The sequence below is a fragment of the Calypte anna genome, chromosome 1 (genome assembly GCF_003957555.1).
Source record: "Calypte anna isolate BGI_N300 chromosome 1, bCalAnn1_v1.p, whole genome shotgun sequence".
Lineage (NCBI taxonomy): Eukaryota > Metazoa > Chordata > Aves > Apodiformes > Trochilidae > Calypte > Calypte anna.
In genome coordinates this window covers 174,180,557-174,201,787 of record NC_044244.1, presented here as the reverse complement: position 1 = coordinate 174,201,787, position 21,231 = coordinate 174,180,557, and the positions used below count along the sequence as shown (strand labels likewise).

Sequence of the window (21,231 nt, the reverse complement as noted above, 5' to 3'; positions counted from 1 at the left end):
CATCAGGGCCAGGAAGGCCTGGTCTTCCTTTTCCCCCCAGCAGAGGGATAGAACTACTTACTTCCAGCAATTAGAGCTCAAAAACAGGAGGAAAGGTATTCTTCTGGTTTAAGCATAACTGCCAAAGGGGAGTTTGTAACATAAAACACATAAAAGTGAGCACATTATCCAGGATACAACAGGCCACATCAACATCCTTCCACACTGCAGTTCTTGGTAGCTCAACCACAAAATTATTTCCTATAAAATACAAACCAGACACACAGTCCTTTTTCTCAAGAGGATTTGCAGGAACTGGAATAGTTACTCAAGGTCTTCCATCAAGGTCACAGCAGAGACCACCACTGATCTCTGCATCTTTAAAATCCCAACTCCTTCCTCAAATTTCCTAGCATTAGTGCTCCCTGGAGCATGAGGCAAGATAAGAACAGTAACTGAGAGTTTACCCAGGCACACACTCTACCTTTGCTACAGGCAAAAGGCACTTCACATCCACATTTTTGCTGTAGGTCAAAGTTCCCACTGAAGTCACAGTAATGGGATCATTTCAGGCACAAATGCAGCCATCACTGAGCTACCATCTGTGACTGGTGTCAGAGGTTACTGATACAGAATAGCAGATGGAAGGGACTTCTGGCTAAGCCAGCCTTGGCCCTGATTTCAACCAGTGCTCTGTGTAAGCAACTTGTCCATTAACCAGCCCTCTCTGAGATTAGAGGTACTGCTGTTGCTCTTTCCAGAGCTATACCTGCATATTAACTCAAATACCTGCAGACATGTTAGGCTCACAGCCAGATCTTAGCTGCACATTTACCTGTATCAACCATATTTTGCAGCACCACCTGATAGCTACTCTGTTAGCTCTGTATTTGTGAATCATTGCACCTGGATTCTGCAAAACACAGCTGTGTTAAAGCACAAATATCTTGGTCTCTGGCTACTTCCAGCTTGTAAGGGAGACACTTTGCTCATCATTTTGCCAGCATCTGATACCTTGATCACTTCTTGAGTTTAATAAGTTATATCTGTAAATGCAAGTATCTACCTGATTTCTCTAGAGTCACCATTGCTCTAAATCAATTCAGGTCATGCTGAAATTAGTTTTGCCCTTCACCAGGTTAACAGCTTCTCCAGTTTTTCTATAATTAACACATGCCCGTAGATAAATTACAAATAAATGAAAGACAAAAAAGAAGTAGGATTATTCTGTAATATTTTTGCTTGTCTCTCCATCTTCAAGTTCAGTAAGAAGCCTCTCAAAAATGTCACCCTACTGCAATTTCATAAGCTGGCAAATAAAGAGACACTGCTTGAGGGTATTTCATAGAAGAAGTAACCTGTAACCTACAAGAGACTTCTCAATAAATGTGGGCACCACACACAATCCTACCTCTTTCCTGCAGAAGGGAAAAGGTTCATTCATTTTCTAAGCTTGCACCTTTTTCATAGTCTATTCTAGCTATAGTAATATTCATCATTTGGTCACTCTGGACAGCAGTAGGCCTGCATTTATCATGGTGGAATGTGTCCTCACTGTTTGTTCTTATAGTTTGTGGAAAGGCAAGCACAATGACTCATAAAACTGTTGCAATAAAAAGCTGAAACAAATTAACAGAATGAGCTTCTTTAAAATGACATCTAAAATGACATCCTTCATCCTACATTTCCAGCACAGAGAGCCAAAACCACATCACACCTTCAAACTGACAGATTTAGAGTTATTATTTATCATAAATGGCAAGACCATCACTGAGGCTAAGTAATGCTTTATGTTATGTTTCCAAACCGCTCACAGATCCTAAGTGCACCATAAGCAAGGAAAGGCCTGGTTCCACATTCTGTAGAATAGTAATTTTTTTACTAATGTACTATTCTTTTCCTTTTGGAAAATTATATTTCCTTCATGCTGAAAAAAATCTCATGCTCACCATGAAAGTTCTTACCTGTTTTCCATCTAGAGTGTATAAGCGTTTAACCACCCCAGAATCCAGCTTGATGGCATCAGTGATATCAGTAAGAACCTGTTCAAATGAATGTGCTGTCTTCTTGTTGAGCAGAATCCGGACTGCTTTCCGTGGTTTCACTCCACTCCTGATGATGGTGACTAGTTTAGGCCTAATGAAATCCTTATTCTCTTTTGCATCTGGAGTGCCTCCTTTAGCAGTGGCAAGAGACGGCACTGAACGAGAAGTAGAAGTTGTCTTCACATTCACTGACCAGTTTGGGTTTACATTCTTCGTGTACTCCAGTTTCTTGAAGGGTTCTATGGAACCACACACATAGCTTTCCCCTGTGGAAACACAAGTGGCAGACCTGCAAGTCAGACTGGAGAGGAGTGAGGCAAAACCAAACCAAAACAAAACACAAAAAACCCCAGAATACCAAAACAAATCCTTCTTAAGTCACTAAACATTATTCTTAACATTCTTGACCTACAGTACATTAAGTATTCAACTCTTCCCTTCTCTGATGCTACAGACTAATAAAATATTTTTCAAAAATCACCTGTCAGCTAATCATTCAGAAAACATTGTTACAAAATCCTGGCAAGTTGCTGTTTTCTTTTCAGAAAACATCATCTGCAGAAAACACTGTCAGTAAGTAGTGTTTTTATCTAATCAGCTGTCCAGCCCCAGTACCTTATCACAGTGGTCCCCCTGCCTTCATGGTTCACTCTTAACAAAACAGCAAGCCCCAAACACTTTCAGAGGAAATAATATAAAGTGTTATTAAAAAGTATAGGCTACAAATAAATTTCTATAAAAGGTGGGTGGCATAGAAGATTTGCTAACATTTGATTATTAGTTTGATTATTTAAAGCTTCAAGGAACATGAATCCAGGATACAGGAAATCTCACTGTTCTACTGACTCAATATATTATATGGGGGTAAATGAATGTAAAAAGAAATAATTACAAAGTTCTCCACAAATCAGGTTTACCATAATTTTAAAGAAAAAAAAAAAAAAAAAAAAAAAAAAAAAAAAAAAAAAAAAGAGTGGATTATAGCTCGTATTTCTATTGGAGCATTATCTACAATAAAATATTTTTGCAATTCCTCACACAATTTCTGGGGAACTATAACACAGCCAGAAAACACCAGTGTGTTTCTGTTCAATAACACCTTACTCCAGTTCAGGTGCTTGCTGCTGCCACAGGGGCACCTGCTTGGGTGCTCCCAGCCTCTGCCCTGAGCTTGGCTGAGTGACTGCACTACCACTCACACTGAGCTGAACCAGCTGGGTGTTCTGATGGACCATAATAAAGGCAATATTAATTTTACAACAAGCTGATCCAGTTCACCCTCTGGCTGCAACTAAAAATCCAAAGAAAACTATACCAGAGCCAGCAAAATCACACCTCTGGCAGCCTGCAATTAAACTCCTTAACACTTAATGCAAAATCTTATTCTGAACAACACCACAAAAATATCTGAGATGTTTTAATTCTTCTGGGTTCAGTAGTTCAGTGTGTTAACAGCCTTCATGCCAGAAGCTTAGCCCAAGGTTTTTCAAAACAGAAGAAATGTCAGACAGATACATCCTTTGAGGGTTGTGAGACACTGGAAATCATTGCCCAAGGAAATTGTGGATGTCCCATCCCTGGAATCATTCAAGGTCAGGTTGGCTGGGGCTTTGAGCAACCTGGTCTAGCAGGAGGTGTCCCTGCCTGTGCAGCACAGTTGGAACCAGATGATGCCTTCCAGCCCAAACCATTTTATGATTCCATGCCAAAAAGTACTTAAGAATCAAAGATTTTCCTAATGATCCCTACCTATCCTGAGGAAAGAGGGCCTATAGTTCACCTATTAAAAGAAAAAAAAAGCATTTAAACTTCACTTATGGCCACACATTTTAAGGTTTCAGGGCACTCAATCCCACAGACAATACAGTACACAAGGAATGCTGGCAGATACAGTTACTAGTTAGAAATGCCAGGCGGATCCACTGGGACATGAGGCTGTAGATGCAACAGAGGTTCAAGTCTGTTGATGTGATGCTCCAAAGCTGGGATAGTACTAAATTGTACAATGATTATCAGAAAAGCAGTGGAAGAACTCCAAAGACAAAGAATTCAGAGCAACATGTGAAGTTGGACCACTGAGCAGAAAAGATAACAGACAATGAGTGGTAGTGTTGATCTGCTTGAGTCTAGGAAGCCTCTCCAGAGGTATCTGGACAGGCTCTGTCAATGGTCCAAGGCCAGCTGTGTGAGGTTCTACAAGGCCAAATGTCAGGTCCTGCACTTGGGTCACAACAACCCCGGGCAACACTAACAAGCTTGGGGAAGAGTGGCTGGAAAGCTGCCCAGCAGAAAAGGACCTGGGGGTGTTGGTCAATAGCCAGCTGAATATGAGCCAGCAGTGTGCCCAGGCAGCTGCCTGGCTTGTATAGTGTGGAACAGCACAGGCAGCAGAAGGGAACTGATCGTGCCCCTGTACTCGCCACTGGTGAGGCTACACCTTGAGTACTGGGTTCACAATTCTGGAACCCTCACTACAAGAAAGACATTGAGGTGCTGGAGTATGTCCAAAGGAGAGCAACAAAACTGGTGAAGGATCTAGAGCACAAGTCTCATGAGCAGCTGAGGGAACTGAGGTTATTTAGTCTGGAGAAACAAAGGCTGAAGGGAGACCTTATCATTCCTAACAGCTACCTGAAAGGAAGCTGTAGTAAGGTAGTGGGCTGGTCTCTTCTCCCAGGTAACAAATGACAGGATGACAGGAAATGGCTTCAAGTTACACCAGAGGTTTAGATTGGGTATTAGGAAAAAACTGTTCACTGGAAGGGCTATTAAACTCTGCACTAGGCTGCCCAGGGAGATGGTTGAAGCACCATCCCTGGAAGCATTTAAAAAACATGTAGGTGTAGTGCTAAAGGACATGGTTTAGTGATGGACTTGGCTGTGTTAGGTTTGCCATTGAACTCAATGATCTTAAGGGTCTTTTCCAATCTAAATGATTCTGTAATTCAGTGATAGCACAGAATCAAACAAGAACCATAAAAAGATTTTGGTTTTCCCTTTTTTTTTTTTTAAAAATCATTTTTAAAGCAGAACAAAATAGAGAGCAGGAGATAAAGTGAGACTTTCTAGTGCTTTCTAGTCATCATGTAAACTCAAGGTAATCTACAGTTTTAACTGAAGTATTCAGAAAGGAACCTGAGATGGAATGCTTACACCAACTTTACAATAGATAAAAGTAAATGCTTTCTTTTATCCATCATATATGTACAAGTGAGATATATATAGAAAAATATGGTAACATCAGAACAGAAAGGCTTAGCAGCACTAATGATGCCAGAGTGATCAAACAGTAGGTGTTCTCTTTTATCCATGTCCCTGCCCAATATTTTTAGCCCTAGCTACTCAATTACTGCAAGGTCAGGATGCACCCACACCACCATGTCCAGAAAATTAACAAGTTTTGAAAAACATTGCTTTGAAGGGGAAAAAGAAATAAAAGATCCTACTGTGAATAAGACTGCACTCAATACAATATATACCTGTTCTATAAACACTTTGTGTCTCTAATAGAAATTTTTAAACAATATTTGTTCTTATCTCCACTTCTGTTTGCTGTAAAACTTAAAATCTACCAGCAATGTCTTGGGGGGTGGAGGGGTGGAGTAAAAATCAGATTTCCAGGTTCTGCACTACCAGAGAAATTGTTCAGTTTAGCTGCACAAAATAAAAGTTATTTCTTTAAGAACAAGACTTCATATTAAACCTCACTTCTCAAAGAATAGGTGCACAAAAAAATGGCCACACACATTATATCCACATTTGCCTTTAGTTTACTAAGAACTCTGTTGGTTCCACTTCTTGAAAGGACAGCATTCCACATGATTTGTAATATCAGCTATATTTAATGATAAGCTGGGTTCCTCTTAAGTTTAATGGCACAAATCAGCTCTTCATTACAAAACTAATCTTGTGTAAATGACCATAAGAAAGACCAATGCACTCACTGAAGCTATGGGATTGTTTTAACATCAGACTGGTTTCCCTTTCTTCATTTTTCATAGTACTATACAACATCAACAAAATATTTGCACCACAATATGTTTTTTCCCTTGAAGAGGTTCATATTTAGCTACAGGGTATCTTGGAGGCAAAGTATCCAAGGCTGCCTAAAATGCAGTATCTTTAGTCAGAGCTGTTCTATGTAGGAAAAGAGAAAAATAGACACCTCTTCCATAATACTGCTACTTAAAACTGTTTATACTTCAAGCAAAGTGCTGGAGCTTGTAGACTTTGACAGCTCTGGTAACTATCCTTTATTCATGGTGGTACTAAGGGCCAGGTCTGTAAGAACAAAAATTAAATGGACAAAATCTGTGTCCTAAAAGTATCTTATATCTGATGTTAAGCTCAGTAAGCCCTGTTTTATGCTGACATCCAGCAAATTTTAAGTGTTCAAAACACTTGAAACACTCAAATACAAGCTTAAATCTCACAAATGGGGAACCTTCTCCCACAGCAATTCATAATTTTGATGTCTAGCTTAAACCTTTACCATCTGTGATGCTTTACTGAGCCTTCACCCAGATTTTCATCCTCTCTTCTTCTTCAGTTACCTTCAGGAGAAAAAACTGCAAAGTTTCACAAGTCATGACTTACTGGTCCAGTAAATCCACCTTCTTTCTACCTTAACTATTGCTTTCTCACCAAAACTATCAGTTGATAACAGAGGGGGTTTTTTGGTAAACTTTGGCACAACCACCTCACAGACCACAGCCTCACTTGTATCTGAGTTGGGATCTGCAGACAGTGCCAGCAAGTTAGTTTCCCCAGCTCTAGTACATCAGGAAAATTCACTTCTGAAGGTATTCACACTGAGCACCATCAGGTCCTTACTCAGGGCTAGGCCTAAGGACAAATCAAGCCCACAAACATCATCTTTGACTAACTGGCAGCTGGAGGAAGGTGAAAATCTGCAAACAGTAGGCTTGTGACAGAACACGTGTTGAAGAAGGAATCTTAGAAGATGCTGAATTAAACAAAAGAATATATAAAGGCAGCTCACTTAAAGTGTCTTAGACTGCAGCTCCCCAAGAGAGAGGAGTAATCTACTCACAGTGCAGTCAGCTGTCACTAATGAAGTTTTGACTTGATTACCATATCAATAGCCAGTAGAAAAAGAAAGGGGAAACACCAAGATGATTTGGGATATCTAACATCTAGGAAAATAGTCTTTGCTGCATGTTAGAAGTACCTCTTCCCTGACAGCCCTCCTGCCTCCTCAAAGCAGCAGTGCAAATGAAACCTATGTTACCTTAACCCTTCCAAAAAATAGTACAGAATGCTTGTTTGTCAGTTTTGAACCAGTAATCCTACAGCTTAAGTTGTGCAAGTGCTCAACACTTCAGCAAATACCATGTGGAACAACTGAAATAAATCATAGCATTGAGAAGCTAATCAGAAATCTAATCCTGCAGAAGGACAGAAGCAAAAACGCCATTTATGCTTACAAAAAAAAAAAAAAAAAAAAAACCAAAAAACCTACCACCTGCTGTTACACATCTGTCAAAACTAATGCAATAGAATCACCAGAGCCATGTAACACCAAAGAGCAGTTCTTAAAAGTTCACGACAGATTTCTTCATTAAGTGCTTTATATATTAAAAATATAATCTAAAAAAAAAAAGCCTATTTGTATACAGGGTGGCTACTAACGAGACATTGAATCACTGCCTGTAAGTCCTAGAGATTTTCAGATGCAAGTGTTTGATTCCTTCTTTGGCATATTGGTATTAAGAGTTACTTTGCTTCCTTCAGCTTGCTGATACTCTCACTACAAGAATGATCAAGGCATTATCTCTTAAAGGGATTATTTGCACTACTTTTCTGTGCTAAAGGCAACTTGGCCTAAAATGACTTCATCAAGAAGCCAGATGGTCTTGGGTGAAAACTGCAGAAGGAACTAAGAACCTGTTTGAATCATGCAAACAGAGAGGGGACAACCAATGCCTTTGAGAGAAGCAGGACTTCCAATTTACAAGGCTATTCCTTGTAGAAGAGTACGTACAAGAAGAGGAAGGTTACTTTACAAACCCACCAGAGATAGAGGAACTGTAGTAATTGCATAGTTTGGTGATGAAGCATCCTGGCAAGGATGCTCAGTAGAACTGCCATTCACTGCAGTCTATTTGCCCAAGAGATGGGGCAATAAACAGACTAAGAGAGAAGGAAATGGCACCCCCAGCACCCCATGCAAGAGGCACACCTGGTTCTTCACATCCACTCTTTGGTTTTGTACATGCAAGAGGCAGAGGAGCAATCTCTCAGGGGAAAGGACAAAGAACTCTGACTATTCCTCAACACAGAGAGAAGACTGCAAAAAGAAAGATGACCTGAACCAAATAAGTTCCTACTTGAGAGTTCCCAAATGTGTTAGTTAATAGAGCAATAACCTATTTAAACTACATTACTGTTCCTTATCTTTCTGCAGTGTCTGAAAAAATGCAACAGTGCAAAGGAGCTGGAGCACCTACAGGAAATAAATCTCACCTACCCATGTTCACCTAGCAATCAGATGCACCAAAAACTTTAAATCAGATCTCCTTGGACCTTTTAAAAGGCTTATTCTGTATATCATTCTTTCTTCTCAGCTCAGACTAAAAATGTTGTCATCAAAAGACAAGTGAAAAAATAAAGATCTACTTCATCCTACTCTGGCATTGTACAGTTTTAAAAAATAAATACATAAGGATTTCTCTTCTCAAATTCATGAAATCAAATAATCAGATAAGCAGTGCCAGAACAACCCTCTACCATTTTAAGCAACACGATGATTCAGCTGTTTGTTTATTAAACAATATAAGGACTGTAGGCATTTCTGCCACAGGATCCAGTCCAAGTTTCACTAACTTTGATAGCCCTGGATCAAGTCCATGGTAAATATCCAGTGTCAACTCAATCCTATAAACAAATAGACATAGATTCAGCTCTACAAACATTTAAGCACATACTTTACTATTATTATTTTGAGAGTATATCACATATCTTTGGCTACATCAAAAGAAGTGTGGCCAGCAACTCAAGAGAGATGATTGTCCCCTTCTACTCTGGAGAGACCCCACACGGAGTTCTGCATCCAGTTCTGGAGTCCTCAGCACAGTAAAGACATGGACCTGTTGGAGGGAGTCCAGAGGACAGTCACAAAATTGATTAGAAGGCTGGAGAACCTCTCATGTGCAAGAAGGAGTTGGGGTTGTTCAGCCTGGAGAAGAGAAGGCTCCAAGGAGACTTTTAGTGCCCTTCCAGTACTTATAGAGGGCCTACAAGATGAGAACAAACTTTTTAGTAGGGCCTGTAGTGATAGGACAAGGGATAATGGTTTTAAACTGAAAGAGGGGAAATTAAGATTAGTTATTAGGAAGAAATTATTTCCTGTGAGGATGGTGAGAAGCTGGAACAGGTTTTCCAAGGAAGTTGTGGGTACCCGCTCCCTGGAAGTGTTCAAGGCCAGGTTAGATGGGGCCTTGAGCAACCTGATCTAGTGGGAGGTGTCCCTGCCCATGCAGGGGGTTGGAACTGGATGAGCTTTAAGGTCCTTTCCAACCCAAACCATTCTGACTCCGTGACTCTACGTGCATATCAATCTTTCCAGCCCAGCAATTCCCAGCTGCTGAGGTAGGCATGAGGAGCATTAGCTCCAGAGCACATCAGAGACCACATCAATCAATTCCTACAGTCTGGCCTGGCTGGGCTTCCCTCCAGCACTGCTGGAGCAGGTGCTAGAGTCAAGGAAGCAGCAGGATTAGTAGGCAGGAGAGGTAAAACCGAAGATAAGAGGAATGAGGTGACAGTGGGAGTAGCAAGACTCACAAAAAACGTCAGGAACTCTGTCTCAACCCATGATTTTAGCAAGAAAACACTGCCTTTTGAACCCTCCACTGGCAGGCAGCTTTTCTGCTGCAAACACAAGCTGTGGGACTCCACTTAACAGAACCTTCCCTCTGTCCTCATGTCACCTCTTCTGCCACTGCAGTGAGGTTCACATCTCCCAAGAGTTATTAGGCAGCTACAGCCATTACCACATTTTAAAACTGGTGTATCTGTGCTCTTGCAGACTGCTCCTTCAATGAGGATTGCAGCTCTGAGACGATACATGTGAAACATTTATTTTCTTTCGCAGATCATTCCTTCAAAGTATTTTTGCCATTATGCCTACACAAAACATGAATGCACACACACAAGTCTACAAAATGCCTGGAAAAGAGGAGGCTCCGAGGAGACCTCATCACTCTCTACAACTCCCTGAAAGGAGGTTGTAGCCAGGTGGGGGTTGGTCTCTTTTCCCAGGCAACTCTCAGCAAGACAAGAGGGCATGGTCTTAAGTTGTGCCAGGGGAGGTTTAGGTTGGATATTAGAAAGAATTTCTTTATGGAGAGGGTGATCAGGCATTGGAATGGGCTGCCCAGGGAAGTAGTGGATTCTCTGTCCCTGGAGATATTTAAAAAGAGACTGGATGTGGCACTCAGTGCCATGGGCTGGTAACTGCAACGGTAGTGGATCAAGGGTTGGACTTGATGATCTCTGAGGTCCCTTCCAACCCAGCCAATTCTATGATTCTATGAAAATAGTTCAGCAGTGCACTCAATATTGACATGGGTCAATACTCTTTCCCAGTTACCATCTCAGCCTCATGGTTTGAGGTTTTTGGTTTGCCTTTGACTGCCAGTTCTCTGCTGCAGGGTTCAACTCTTGTGGTTGGTACTGTGGAAAACTAAAACAATTGATTCTGCTTCATACACAAAACTCTGAGGTAATATTATAATAAAAATTAATGAGAAAGGGATGTAGTTCAGGCTACAGATTGATTCTGTGGGCTTTGTTCCACATAGTAGGACCCTTGGAGTAAAAACTGTAAATAATATTCTTTGTTTCAGAGTTAACCCTGCTGATTCCAATCTACTACTCCTCTTGTTACCACTGTTCAGTGGTAATTCTAGGGGTAAGTTTAGTTATTTCCTTATATTTTGTTTACAGGTAAACAATTTAGTTTTAAGAAAAGCTTCAGCTTTACTGTTTCTATACGCATTAGTTGTATGTAATACCTAGGGAATAAAGTCATGTCCCATTTAGAAGACATTCTTTGAAGGTAAAGGGGTCTTGAATATCAGGTCTGACAAAGAGAAGGTAACCTGAATCCATTGCATTCTTTCCTTCATCTAAGGTGACAAAAGTTACAGAGCATGGGAAACTTCTTACCAGAGTACATACCCTTTGTTAACAAATTCCAACAAAACTCATATACCCCATGTCTAGGGGAAAAGGGGGGGGGAGACAGAAAAACCAACTAACAAAAAAAAAACCAAACCACAACAATAAGCAACCACAAAACTCCACAAAAAACAACAGAAAAGCAACCACTAAACACAACAAATGTAGGGAAGCCATTTTAGTTTCAAACACAGGAAATGTGGTCATGGATGGTTATGTCCTTTTTAGCAAAGACAGGGTAGCAAGGTGAGGTGGGGGAGTTGCTCTTTACATAAAAGAGCAACTTGAAAGTATCGAGTTCTGTCCAGGGGTAGATGAGGAGCCAGTTGAGAGTTTGTTGGTGAGAAATGAGGGGCAGACTGGGGTGGGTGTCTGTTACAGGCACCTGATCAGAATGAGGAAGTCAATGAGGCCTTCTCCAGGCAGCGACTAGCAGCCTCATGATCACAGGCCCTGCTTTTCCTGGGAGATTTTAACTACCCAGATACTGATGGAAAGAATACTCAGCAGCCACTCACAGTCCAGGAAGTTCTTCCAGTGCACTGATGATAACTTCTTGATGCAGTTGGTGGAGAAGCCAACTAGGAGTGGAGCATTGCCCCATGTCCTGACCAACAAGGAGGGGACTGGTAGAAGCAGTGAAGGTTGAGGGCAACCTTGGGTACAGTGACCACAAGATGGTGGAGTTCAGGATATTATGTGGCAGAAACAGATTCCAAGTAGAATTAGAACTCTGAACTTCAGAAAGGCCAACTTTGCCCTCTTTAAACAATTGCTGGGGGAAATCCTATGGAACAGGGTACTGGAGGGTAGAGGTGCCCAGGATGGTTGGTAAATATTCAAGGACCACTTCTGCAGAGCTCAGAACCAACACATCCCAATGGGAAGGAAATCAAGAAAGGGAACTAGGAGACCAGTATGGTGGAACAGGGAATTGCTAGGTAAACTCAAATGGAAGAAGAGAATCTAAAGATTGTGGAGGGAAGGGCTCGCCACTTCGGAGGAATGCCTCCTTGGAATTAAACCTTGCAAGAGAGGTTAAGGACAATAGGAAGGGCTTCTTCAAATTCATAGCAGATAAAACTAACACTAGAGGCAGTGCAGGCACTGCTAGATGAGGTGGGTGCCCTGGTGACAAAGGATACAAAGAAGGTGGAATTGCTGAACACCTTGGCCTCTGTGTATAAAGCTGGAGGCTGTCCTCAGAAGTCCCAGGCTCCTAAGACCACAGAGGAAATCAGGGTAAAGGATGAGTTTGTCTGGGTTGATGAGGGCTGGGTTAAGGATCAGTAAATGAGTCTGGACATCCATGGTTCCTGATGGGATGCACCCATGGGTGCTGAGGGAACTGGCAGACACCATTGCTAGGCTGCTCCCCATCTTTGGTAAGTCATTGAGAACAGAAGAGGTACCTGAGGACTGGAGGAAAGCAAATGTCACTCCAGTCTTCAGGAAAGGAAAGAAAGAGGACCCAGGTAACTACAGACCAGTGACCCTCAACTCCATCCCTGGAAAGGTGATGGAACAACTCATTCTTGGTGCTGTCTCCAGGCACATCAAAGACAAGAGGCTTATCAGGAGTAGTCAACATGGCTTTACTAAGGGGAAGTCATGTCTGACCAACCTGATGGCCTTCTATGAGGTTGTAACTAAGTAGATGGATGATGGCAGAGCAGCAGAAATAGTCTATCTTGATTTCAGTAAGGCATCTGACACCGTCTCCCACAGTATCCTTGGAGATAAACTGAATAAGTGTGGCCTGGATGATCAGGTAGTCAGGTGGATTGGGAGATGGTTTAAGGACAGAAGACAGAGGTGTAGCCAATGGGATGGAATCCAGATGGAAGTCTGTTTCTAGTGGAGTCCCTCAAGGGTCAGTACTGGGACCAGTACTATACAATATATTTACTGGTGACCTGGATGAGGGAGTACTGTACTATCAGCAAGTTTGCTGATGACACAAAAATGGGAGGAGTGGCTGATACCCCAGAAGGCTGTGCTGCCATTCAGAGGGACCTGGACAGAATGGAGAGTTGGGCAGAGAGAAATTTAATGAATTACAACGAAGTCAAGTGTAAACTCTTACATCTGGGAAAGAACAATCCCAGGTACCAGTATAGGTTGGGGACTGAGCTGTTGGAAAGCAGCATCGGGGAAAGGTATGTGGGGGTGCTGGTGGATGGAAGAATGATCATGAGCCTTATGTCCAAGAAGGCCAATGGCATCATGGGGTGCATTAGAAGGGGAGTGGTTAGTAGGTCAAGAGAGGTTCTCCTCCCCCTCTACTCTACCCTGGTGAGGCTGTATCTGGAATATTGTGTCCAGTTCTGGGCCTCTCAGTTCCAGAAGGACAGGGAACTACTTGAAAGAGTCCAGCACAGAGCAACCAAGATGATTAAGGGAGTAGAACATCTCCCTTATGAGGAAAGGCTGAAGGAGCTGGGGCTCTTCAGCTTGCAGAAGAGGAGAATACAGAGCAACCTCATTAATGTTTATAAATATGTAAGGGGTGAATGTCAGGAGGATGGAGCAAAGCTTTTCTCAGGGGTGACTAACAGTAGGACAGGGAGCAATGGTTATAAACTGGAGAATAGGCAGTTCTGTATAAATATTAGGAAGAATTTTTTCACAGTGATGGTGACAGAGCACTGGAAAAGGCTGCCCAGGGAGGTTGTGGAGTCTCCTTCCTTGGAGATATTCAAAGCCCACCTGGATGTGTTCCTGTGTGGCCTGCTGTGGGTGACCCTGCTCTGGCAGGGGGGGTTGGACTCGATGACCTTTTGAGGTCCCTTCCAACCCCTAACTTTCTGTGATTCTATGAAAGATGTGTCCATACATTTCAAAACAACCAGCACCAGAATACATCCATACCAGCTCTGAACTGTATGAAGGACAGAACTAAATATTACTGAAGCAAAACAGCTCCTTTACAGCCTCTGTTCCTTTGGGACTACTATTACTACAGTTCTACGTATTTAGTTCTGGAATGAAAGACAATGGCTGCTGCCTTGTTTCCCCCAGGAGCTAGCTGCTATGCTGTCTTCATGTACCATATGGGAAGGTAAGAGTACAGTAGCTTCCTTGGAGGCATAGAGGCAAAAAATCAACACCATTGCACATTCACCTTAAAATACTATCACTAAAATCAATGTTGAAAGAAAAAAATCATAACAGTCTCATTAAATTAATTCATACAGTAATACAATAGTTTCACTATGAAGAAAGCAAAGCTTCATATTTCAATAGTTTGAGCAGAAATGCTATTTGGCAAGAGGTAAAAATCAAGCAATTTTCCAGCTATTTAAACACAAAACAGAGCTTCAAGCTAATTAATTCTGTACTGGACTTGCCAAACTTCAATAAATTTGTACAGTAAAGAGCGGAAGAAACCTACATAAAACCCATCACTGAGCTAATGATATATGAACCTGTACTCCATGGTGAAGCTCTGTGAGGGAACCAGAACAAAATAAACCACCCTGCGATTCTATACAAATAGACAGAAGCCCCCTTTCACATGGAACAAGGATTTAGCTCTCTACTTGAACACAACTGACTTCTGTAAATCCCACAGTGCTAATGGCATAAGAAAATAAAACTGACCAGCTTGAGCTATACAAAGACAGGGAGGATGTGTTAATTGAAAAAGTAAGGACTAAAGTCCCACGGAACTAAAAAAACCCACCAAAGCCCTTCTTTAAAATAAACTTATGCTCCTGTACTGTCATTCATTTTGATTGCTGATTTACAGTTGTTATTATTCTTCTCTAAGGATGCCAAAATAAACACATCTTAGAGGCTGACAAATTTATTTCTGCATTCAGTTCCTTTTTTTTTTTATACACTGGTGCTGACTGGCAACAACAGATACTACAAATCAGCATTAATATCAATTATACCAATCAAATAAGCACAATTATTTATACCACTACTGAGTAAAAAAATGTACAAACACTGCTTCTAAGCAGATGTTGATTAATATTGGTCTTTCCTTTCAGAAATCAATATTCTTCACCAATTAAATACTCTTCCTGACTAATACAGCTCTGCCCTGGAACTCATAACTCTGACCTTAAGACCTGTGATTCTGTGAGGACCAGTTTCTTTTCCATTTCACTAAACCTGCAGTTCTAACCCCAAAATCCCTTACCTACAGGGACAATCCCAGAACTCCAGTTTTCTTCTCAAGCATCTTCATGCTGTCTTCTACTCTCCTTTTTATGCAAAGAGTATTATCAAGAAAATCATCTTCTCAAAATTTCTCCTTAAAAGCTTTCCTCTGCTATGACATCCAAAGAAGTAGACAATTCAATGGTTGCTGAACACATACTATCTAAAAATGCACTCCTCTGACAAGAACCTTATTTGGCATCACCCTTTTCTTTTTCTCTCCCCACATTAGCTTTCTTCTAATCCTCTCATTACATCCTAATACTGCAAGTTCTCTCACCAGTGCTAAAAATTAAAATCATAAAGAAATCACAGTCTGTTACACCTCTAAATTGGTACTCCATGCTGTACAGGTTTGCCCATCAAACATTGGGTCCAGGGATAGGACTGAAGTGACAATGAAAAAATTGTTCCTCCTTTATTTCCATTGAATGCAGTCAAGCACTTGAATTTAAACCTAAAAAAAACCCCACACATAAAAACCTACATAAACTATATAAAAAACCACCTCAGTTATGGCCATGTGCTAGACAATGCTTTTAGACCTTATATATTTTTTTATACTATTGCCTATCTACAGAAAAAGAAACTTTCTACAAGCTACAAGCACTCTATATTGGAGAAGCTAATTTAGCAATTTTTAAAACCTGTAAAAGGCATTAATAATATCCAAGGCCCAATATACAAATTGATTAATGCTGATAGCTTCTTTTGCCAACAAAACTGTCACTGAAGGAGTGATAGTTTCATTGTTGGTGGGCAAATCATCGACTGGCATCTCTGATATTTGGCAGAGACCAAGATCTGTCATTTCTGACCTAATCACTAGTAATTTATTATCCTGCAGCCTTATTTAAAACCAATGTAAGGGTGCCAACAAACTGAGGAAAAGGGAAATGCTACAGGGGATAATATCTTACAATCTACCCCAGTTGAACCATAGCTGCAATATTATTCCCTTAACAGGTTGCTTACATTTATGCCACTCAATGAGAGGAGGGCGTTTTGCTTAAGGAACATTTACTTGTAAGGAAGAATTGGAGATCTTCACCAAGTAAAGATAGCCTTTCAGGAAAAAAAAAAAATCCATCAGAAGTTAATTTCATGTAGGTTTCAATGGCACCATGGACCTCGTCAAGTTTAGCTGATTAAATTCTCACTGGCATTTTTAAATACTCAGGTTCAAAAGCAGCAGCAGATGCAACCCTCAAGATCTAGGACTATCAACATTAGCTTGACAGAACAGGAAAGGTCAGACACTTTCAACAAGAGGAAGAGAAGTAGCAAGGCAACAATATTTCATGACACATTTTAAAATATTCACAATTCCAGTTACACCACTGAAGATTCTCTATCAAAACCAACAATACCACTACCTATTTGCGGAAGACTTAATAAATTAGACAAACAAACACACTGATTCAAACATAACTTTACACCTCCAAATCTTTCTGCTGACCTTCCACTAGCTGGTCCAAGGAGGAAATCTTCTTGGAGCCATCAATCGTATAGATTGTTCTGACTCCCTGGGGCAGGTTCACATTGTCAGACAGAGTTCGGGTCAGATCAGCCAGGAGAGCTTCAAAGGATCTAAACCGGTCAGGGGAGATGGCATAAACAATCCCTTTGAAATATCGGTCCCCGTTACGATAGAACCGAACTTTCTTGGCTTTCTTCTCAGAACTCAGGGTCTGTAGAGTGCGGGTTCGGTAAAAGCTGCAGTGGGCACTGTGAGTAGGGCTGGGCAAACCATTTACCCGGGACCCTCTGCCATACCGCTGCGCTTTGTCACGCTCATCAAAGTGCTCCAGCTCCATGTCTCTCCCAAAGGACATCTTCAAGTTCAACCTAAGAGATGCACAAGAGAGGAGAAAAAGTGTAAGAAATTCCACACTTCAAGGGAGCTCACTCGGAGATCTCACGTTCCAGACACGGCACTTACCCAGGATTACCTTCCAAGTTAAAATGAATGTTTGAATGAAATCACACCACATTCACAGGCTCATTTTACAGCTAACTCTCTTGCCATGCTATAAAACCTGGTTTGTAAGTTCAGCTTTGACACAGCATAAAAATGCCACTCACAAAACCAACCGCTAGCAATATGCAAGCATTAAAAAGCGTTCGATCACATTCAGTAAGAATTCTGAAAATTACGTGATAAAGTTGAGCTAATGGAAAAAAAGAGCAAATGCATCAACTTTCTACTTTTTCTCATGTTATATTCAGGTGACATTTGAGTCCAGTCTGCCTTGTAGACCATTTGCCCTCACTAGATTGTTTTCTCCAACTGTGTTCTCAAGAGATGCCATTTCAGAAGAGCAACCAGTCACCAACAAGCAAGAAATGAACTTCCCAAAGGAATATATTTACAGGTTGGTGATGAGAGTAAGAATTACTACTCAGTAGCATGTGGGTCAAGCCTACTGTTCAAAAGCCCTTGCAGATTCCAACCAGAGGTTTCCCTACACTCTAAGCTTGACAATAAATTACTTCAGTTGTCCTTGGTTAAATACTTTGTATACTATGAACCAACAGAAATGCTCAAATACCATGAAATTTTAAAAATACTAGAGAGATGAAACCAATACTTTTCAGTGAGCAAGATACTTCAGCACTCTAACATTTGCATGATGTATTAACAATAACCTATGCCTAATATTCAAATTAATTAAGGCTGACAGCTTCTTTTGCCTACAAAACTATCACTGGAGAAGTGATAAATTGAGTGTTGATGGGCAAATTAGCAATTGGTGTCTCCTGTGTTTGACAGTGACAAAAACCCATTGGCTCTGACCAAAACAATCCCAGTTGTTCAATATGGTTCAAAAATGGAAGTTAAAGTGTTCTAAAATTAAATCCAGAAGGCAGATGCTTCCGTTGCTTTTTACAACCAACACAAGACTAAATACTATAAATTGCACATTAATCTTCACAAATAAAAGAAACAAATTTTAAAAAAATAGAATTATCAAATCATTAGGACCAAGCCATATTTATTTTAATTTAGGAGCCACCTAGATTTGCAGTTGTCTGCAGAACAGCAAACCACAGTCATTTTATTTATAGCACGGCTACACAGACCTAATTTAGAAGTGGTCTCTCTCATTGATTTCCAATGAAAAGGGGAAAAAATAGCAAACACAAGCTTTTTTTCAACAACTCATAACTGTGTGGCCAAAGGGGAAAAAAAAAACCCAACCAAAACAAAAAACATTCAGAACCAGATGTGAAACAGTAGGAGGAAATACTGAAAGATTTATAGACGCTCTTTACAGAAGTTTGTATTAAAACAGTAATCATAAAACTGGACCCTGATGCTGCAAAGCTGTAGGGGATGTGCTCAGCAACTTCTCAGAGTGGTTCACATGCTTGAGAACTAGCACCTAAGGCCAACCACAGAAAATGCAACCCTGCTTTGGTTACAGCTCACAACTTATTTTGTTACACTGGCACAGGATCATGTGCTTATGTATATACACATTATTTATATTTGTAAATACTTGAAAGGAAGCTAACCTACATAGAGTCCAGCATATATGTCTGTGTGTTTATATACATAAAAGAAAAAGACTAATCTGTTTTTCCTTCTCAGTACACACACACACATGCATACCACTTCAATGAAAAGAATATTTGCTGTGGCATTTCACTGACAGTTCTCTATAGGTTAAACATAAAATACCACTTAGTGGTCACAGATCAGGATCAAGATTATACCACAAATGATTCCATGTTTAAAAAATTATGTCAGGCTTTTCTAATTCCAGTAAGAACCTGTTATTCAGATTTAAACAATCCCAGAGCTCACAATTCAGAAACTGTATCTCCAAAGTAGTGCCTGTGCCAAGAAAAATGGATGTGCCGTTCCATTTACCCACACCATCATCTCAAATACACACACACACAAAAAGGAAAAAGATACACTTTTTTAGGAGACTTTCCTCTTTCCTGATTTTGGATGTGGAAGGGGGGAGGTGGTGGGGGAGAAGTAGTGTGAGTGACATCCCTTTCTTCTGTACACTTATGCTTTAATCAATAATGGCTTAATTCCCAATTATGCCCTTTAAACAGGAGAGATCCCCTTGAACACCAGTCCTGCTATTTTCAGGAAAGCGTGTCCAAACCATAAGGTCAGAGCAGACAAAGAAATCTTAAACGACGTGATTTCATGCTTCTGGGTGTGTATATAAAATATATACTCATATATATATATACAGATACAGGAAAATTAAAGGACACACCCCTGGAAAACCACCATGCCCAGCACTTCACAGTCTCTATAACTGTTAAAGAATTATTTATAATGCAGGTGTGGGGGAGCAATTACATAAAACAACCATATATGCCGATTAAAAAAAAAATACATCCTGCAGCGATGTGACTGGGACCCGGCGAAGATCACTCAGAGACCAAGCAGCAGACTGACTACTAAGTGATGGGGGAGGGGGAGGAAAAAACGTGGATACATGCGGCAGCAGCTTCAAGAAAAAAGGGAGCTATTCTGCTGGGGTAGGGGAAACGTGTTTGAAACACTATCAGCCCGCTGAAGGTGGCAGCGAGCACCTCAGCCCCGCCGCGGGCTGGCAGCGCAGCGGGAACCCCACGGTGACAAAACCGAGATGCCCGCGGGAGCAGGGAGGGAAGCACCCATCGCGCTCCCGCGGGCTGCCGGGCACAGCCCGCTACAGCAGGGACACAGCCCGCCAAGCCCGGGGCACAGCCCGCTAAAGCGGGAGGCGGCGGTGGGTGCCCCGTGTCCCAGCACCGCCGCCGGCACCCGGAGCCGCCGGGGAACAGCGCTGGGGCGGAGGCCGCCGCCGCCCCACACAATGGGCACAGGTGCACGGCGCCGCGGCGGGAGCCCCAACGGCCGCACCCCAACGGCCGCGCCTCAGAGGCCCCTCACGCCGCAGCCCCCGCGCAGGAGAGGGGCGGCTCGACCCGGCACCAGGCCCCGTGAGCGCTTACCTGTTCTCCGCAGCCTGGCGAGCACCTTCTCCCTCAGACCTGCCGGCGGGGCGCGGAGGGAAGGCGGCGGCTGGCAATGGGAAGCGGCCAAAGAGCGGCAGGTCCCCCCCTCCCCCCCCGGTGACCACCCGGCTCTAATCGCAGTAGTTGCCGCAGAAAGCGGCTCCGCTGCCTTTGTTACGCCTCCCCTGGCTGGAGCGCGCTGCTGGGGAGCCGGGGCTGCAGCTGCTTCGCCTTTCTTCTGCTGCTGCTGCCGATTGCAGTGATTTGCATTAGCCCGGCCCTCATTGAGATGCGGCTCCCCACACCAGCCTCTCCCTAGCGCTCTCTCCAGAGGGCGGCGCCGCCGCCGCCGTCTCTCCCTCTTTCCCTCCCTTTGCGGACCCTCTCCTCCCTCGGCGAGCCGGAGCCGCCCCCGGCAGCGCGCCCTGCCCGAGGGGTGGTTGGTGCGAGGGGAGCCGGCAGCCCGCCCGCAGGCCCGGGAGAGGGGGGACGCGGAGCAGCGGCCGCACTGGGACAGTCCGTGACCCTCCCAGCGGGCTCCCCCCGAGGTCATTCCTGTCCGCCCCAGGGGTCGGTGCCTGCCCGACGCCTCACTTCTCCTCCTCGGGGAGCCCCGGCCGGTGAGAGGTGACCGCTCGGGGCTTGCCTGTGCTAATGGGCAGAGCCGCGCCTGGTGGGGGACAGCTCCCTGCCCTGCAAAAACGCGTTTAGGAATAATTTTTACCGAAAGTGTCGCTTGGTGTTTCCATAGCGTCCACCTGGACTGGAAGTGCTGAGACCCCAACCAGTCACTGACACCCGAGGACAGGGATGTAGTGCTGAAGGTGGGACTGACATGGAATTTAGGTACTAAAGCCAG

The 21,231-nt window shown here is 42.6% G+C and overlaps 1 protein-coding gene across 1 annotated transcript in view; it reads right to left on the bottom strand.

The window, feature by feature from the left end:
- The window catches only part of DCLK1 (doublecortin like kinase 1), a 234,182-nt gene extending 213,562 nt beyond the window's left edge, over positions 1 to 20,620 (bottom strand). Inside the window, exons 1-3 of the mRNA XM_030447097.1 lie at positions 20,370 to 20,620; positions 16,858 to 17,246; positions 1,944 to 2,290 (exon numbers count right to left, since the gene is read on the bottom strand). Of these exons, the coding sequence (XP_030302957.1) occupies positions 1,944 to 2,290; positions 16,858 to 17,233 (723 nt within the window). The 5' untranslated portion in view covers positions 17,234 to 17,246; positions 20,370 to 20,620. The remainder of the gene's footprint in view (positions 1 to 1,943; positions 2,291 to 16,857; positions 17,247 to 20,369) is intronic.
- Between the last annotated feature and the right edge of the window lie 611 nt (positions 20,621 to 21,231).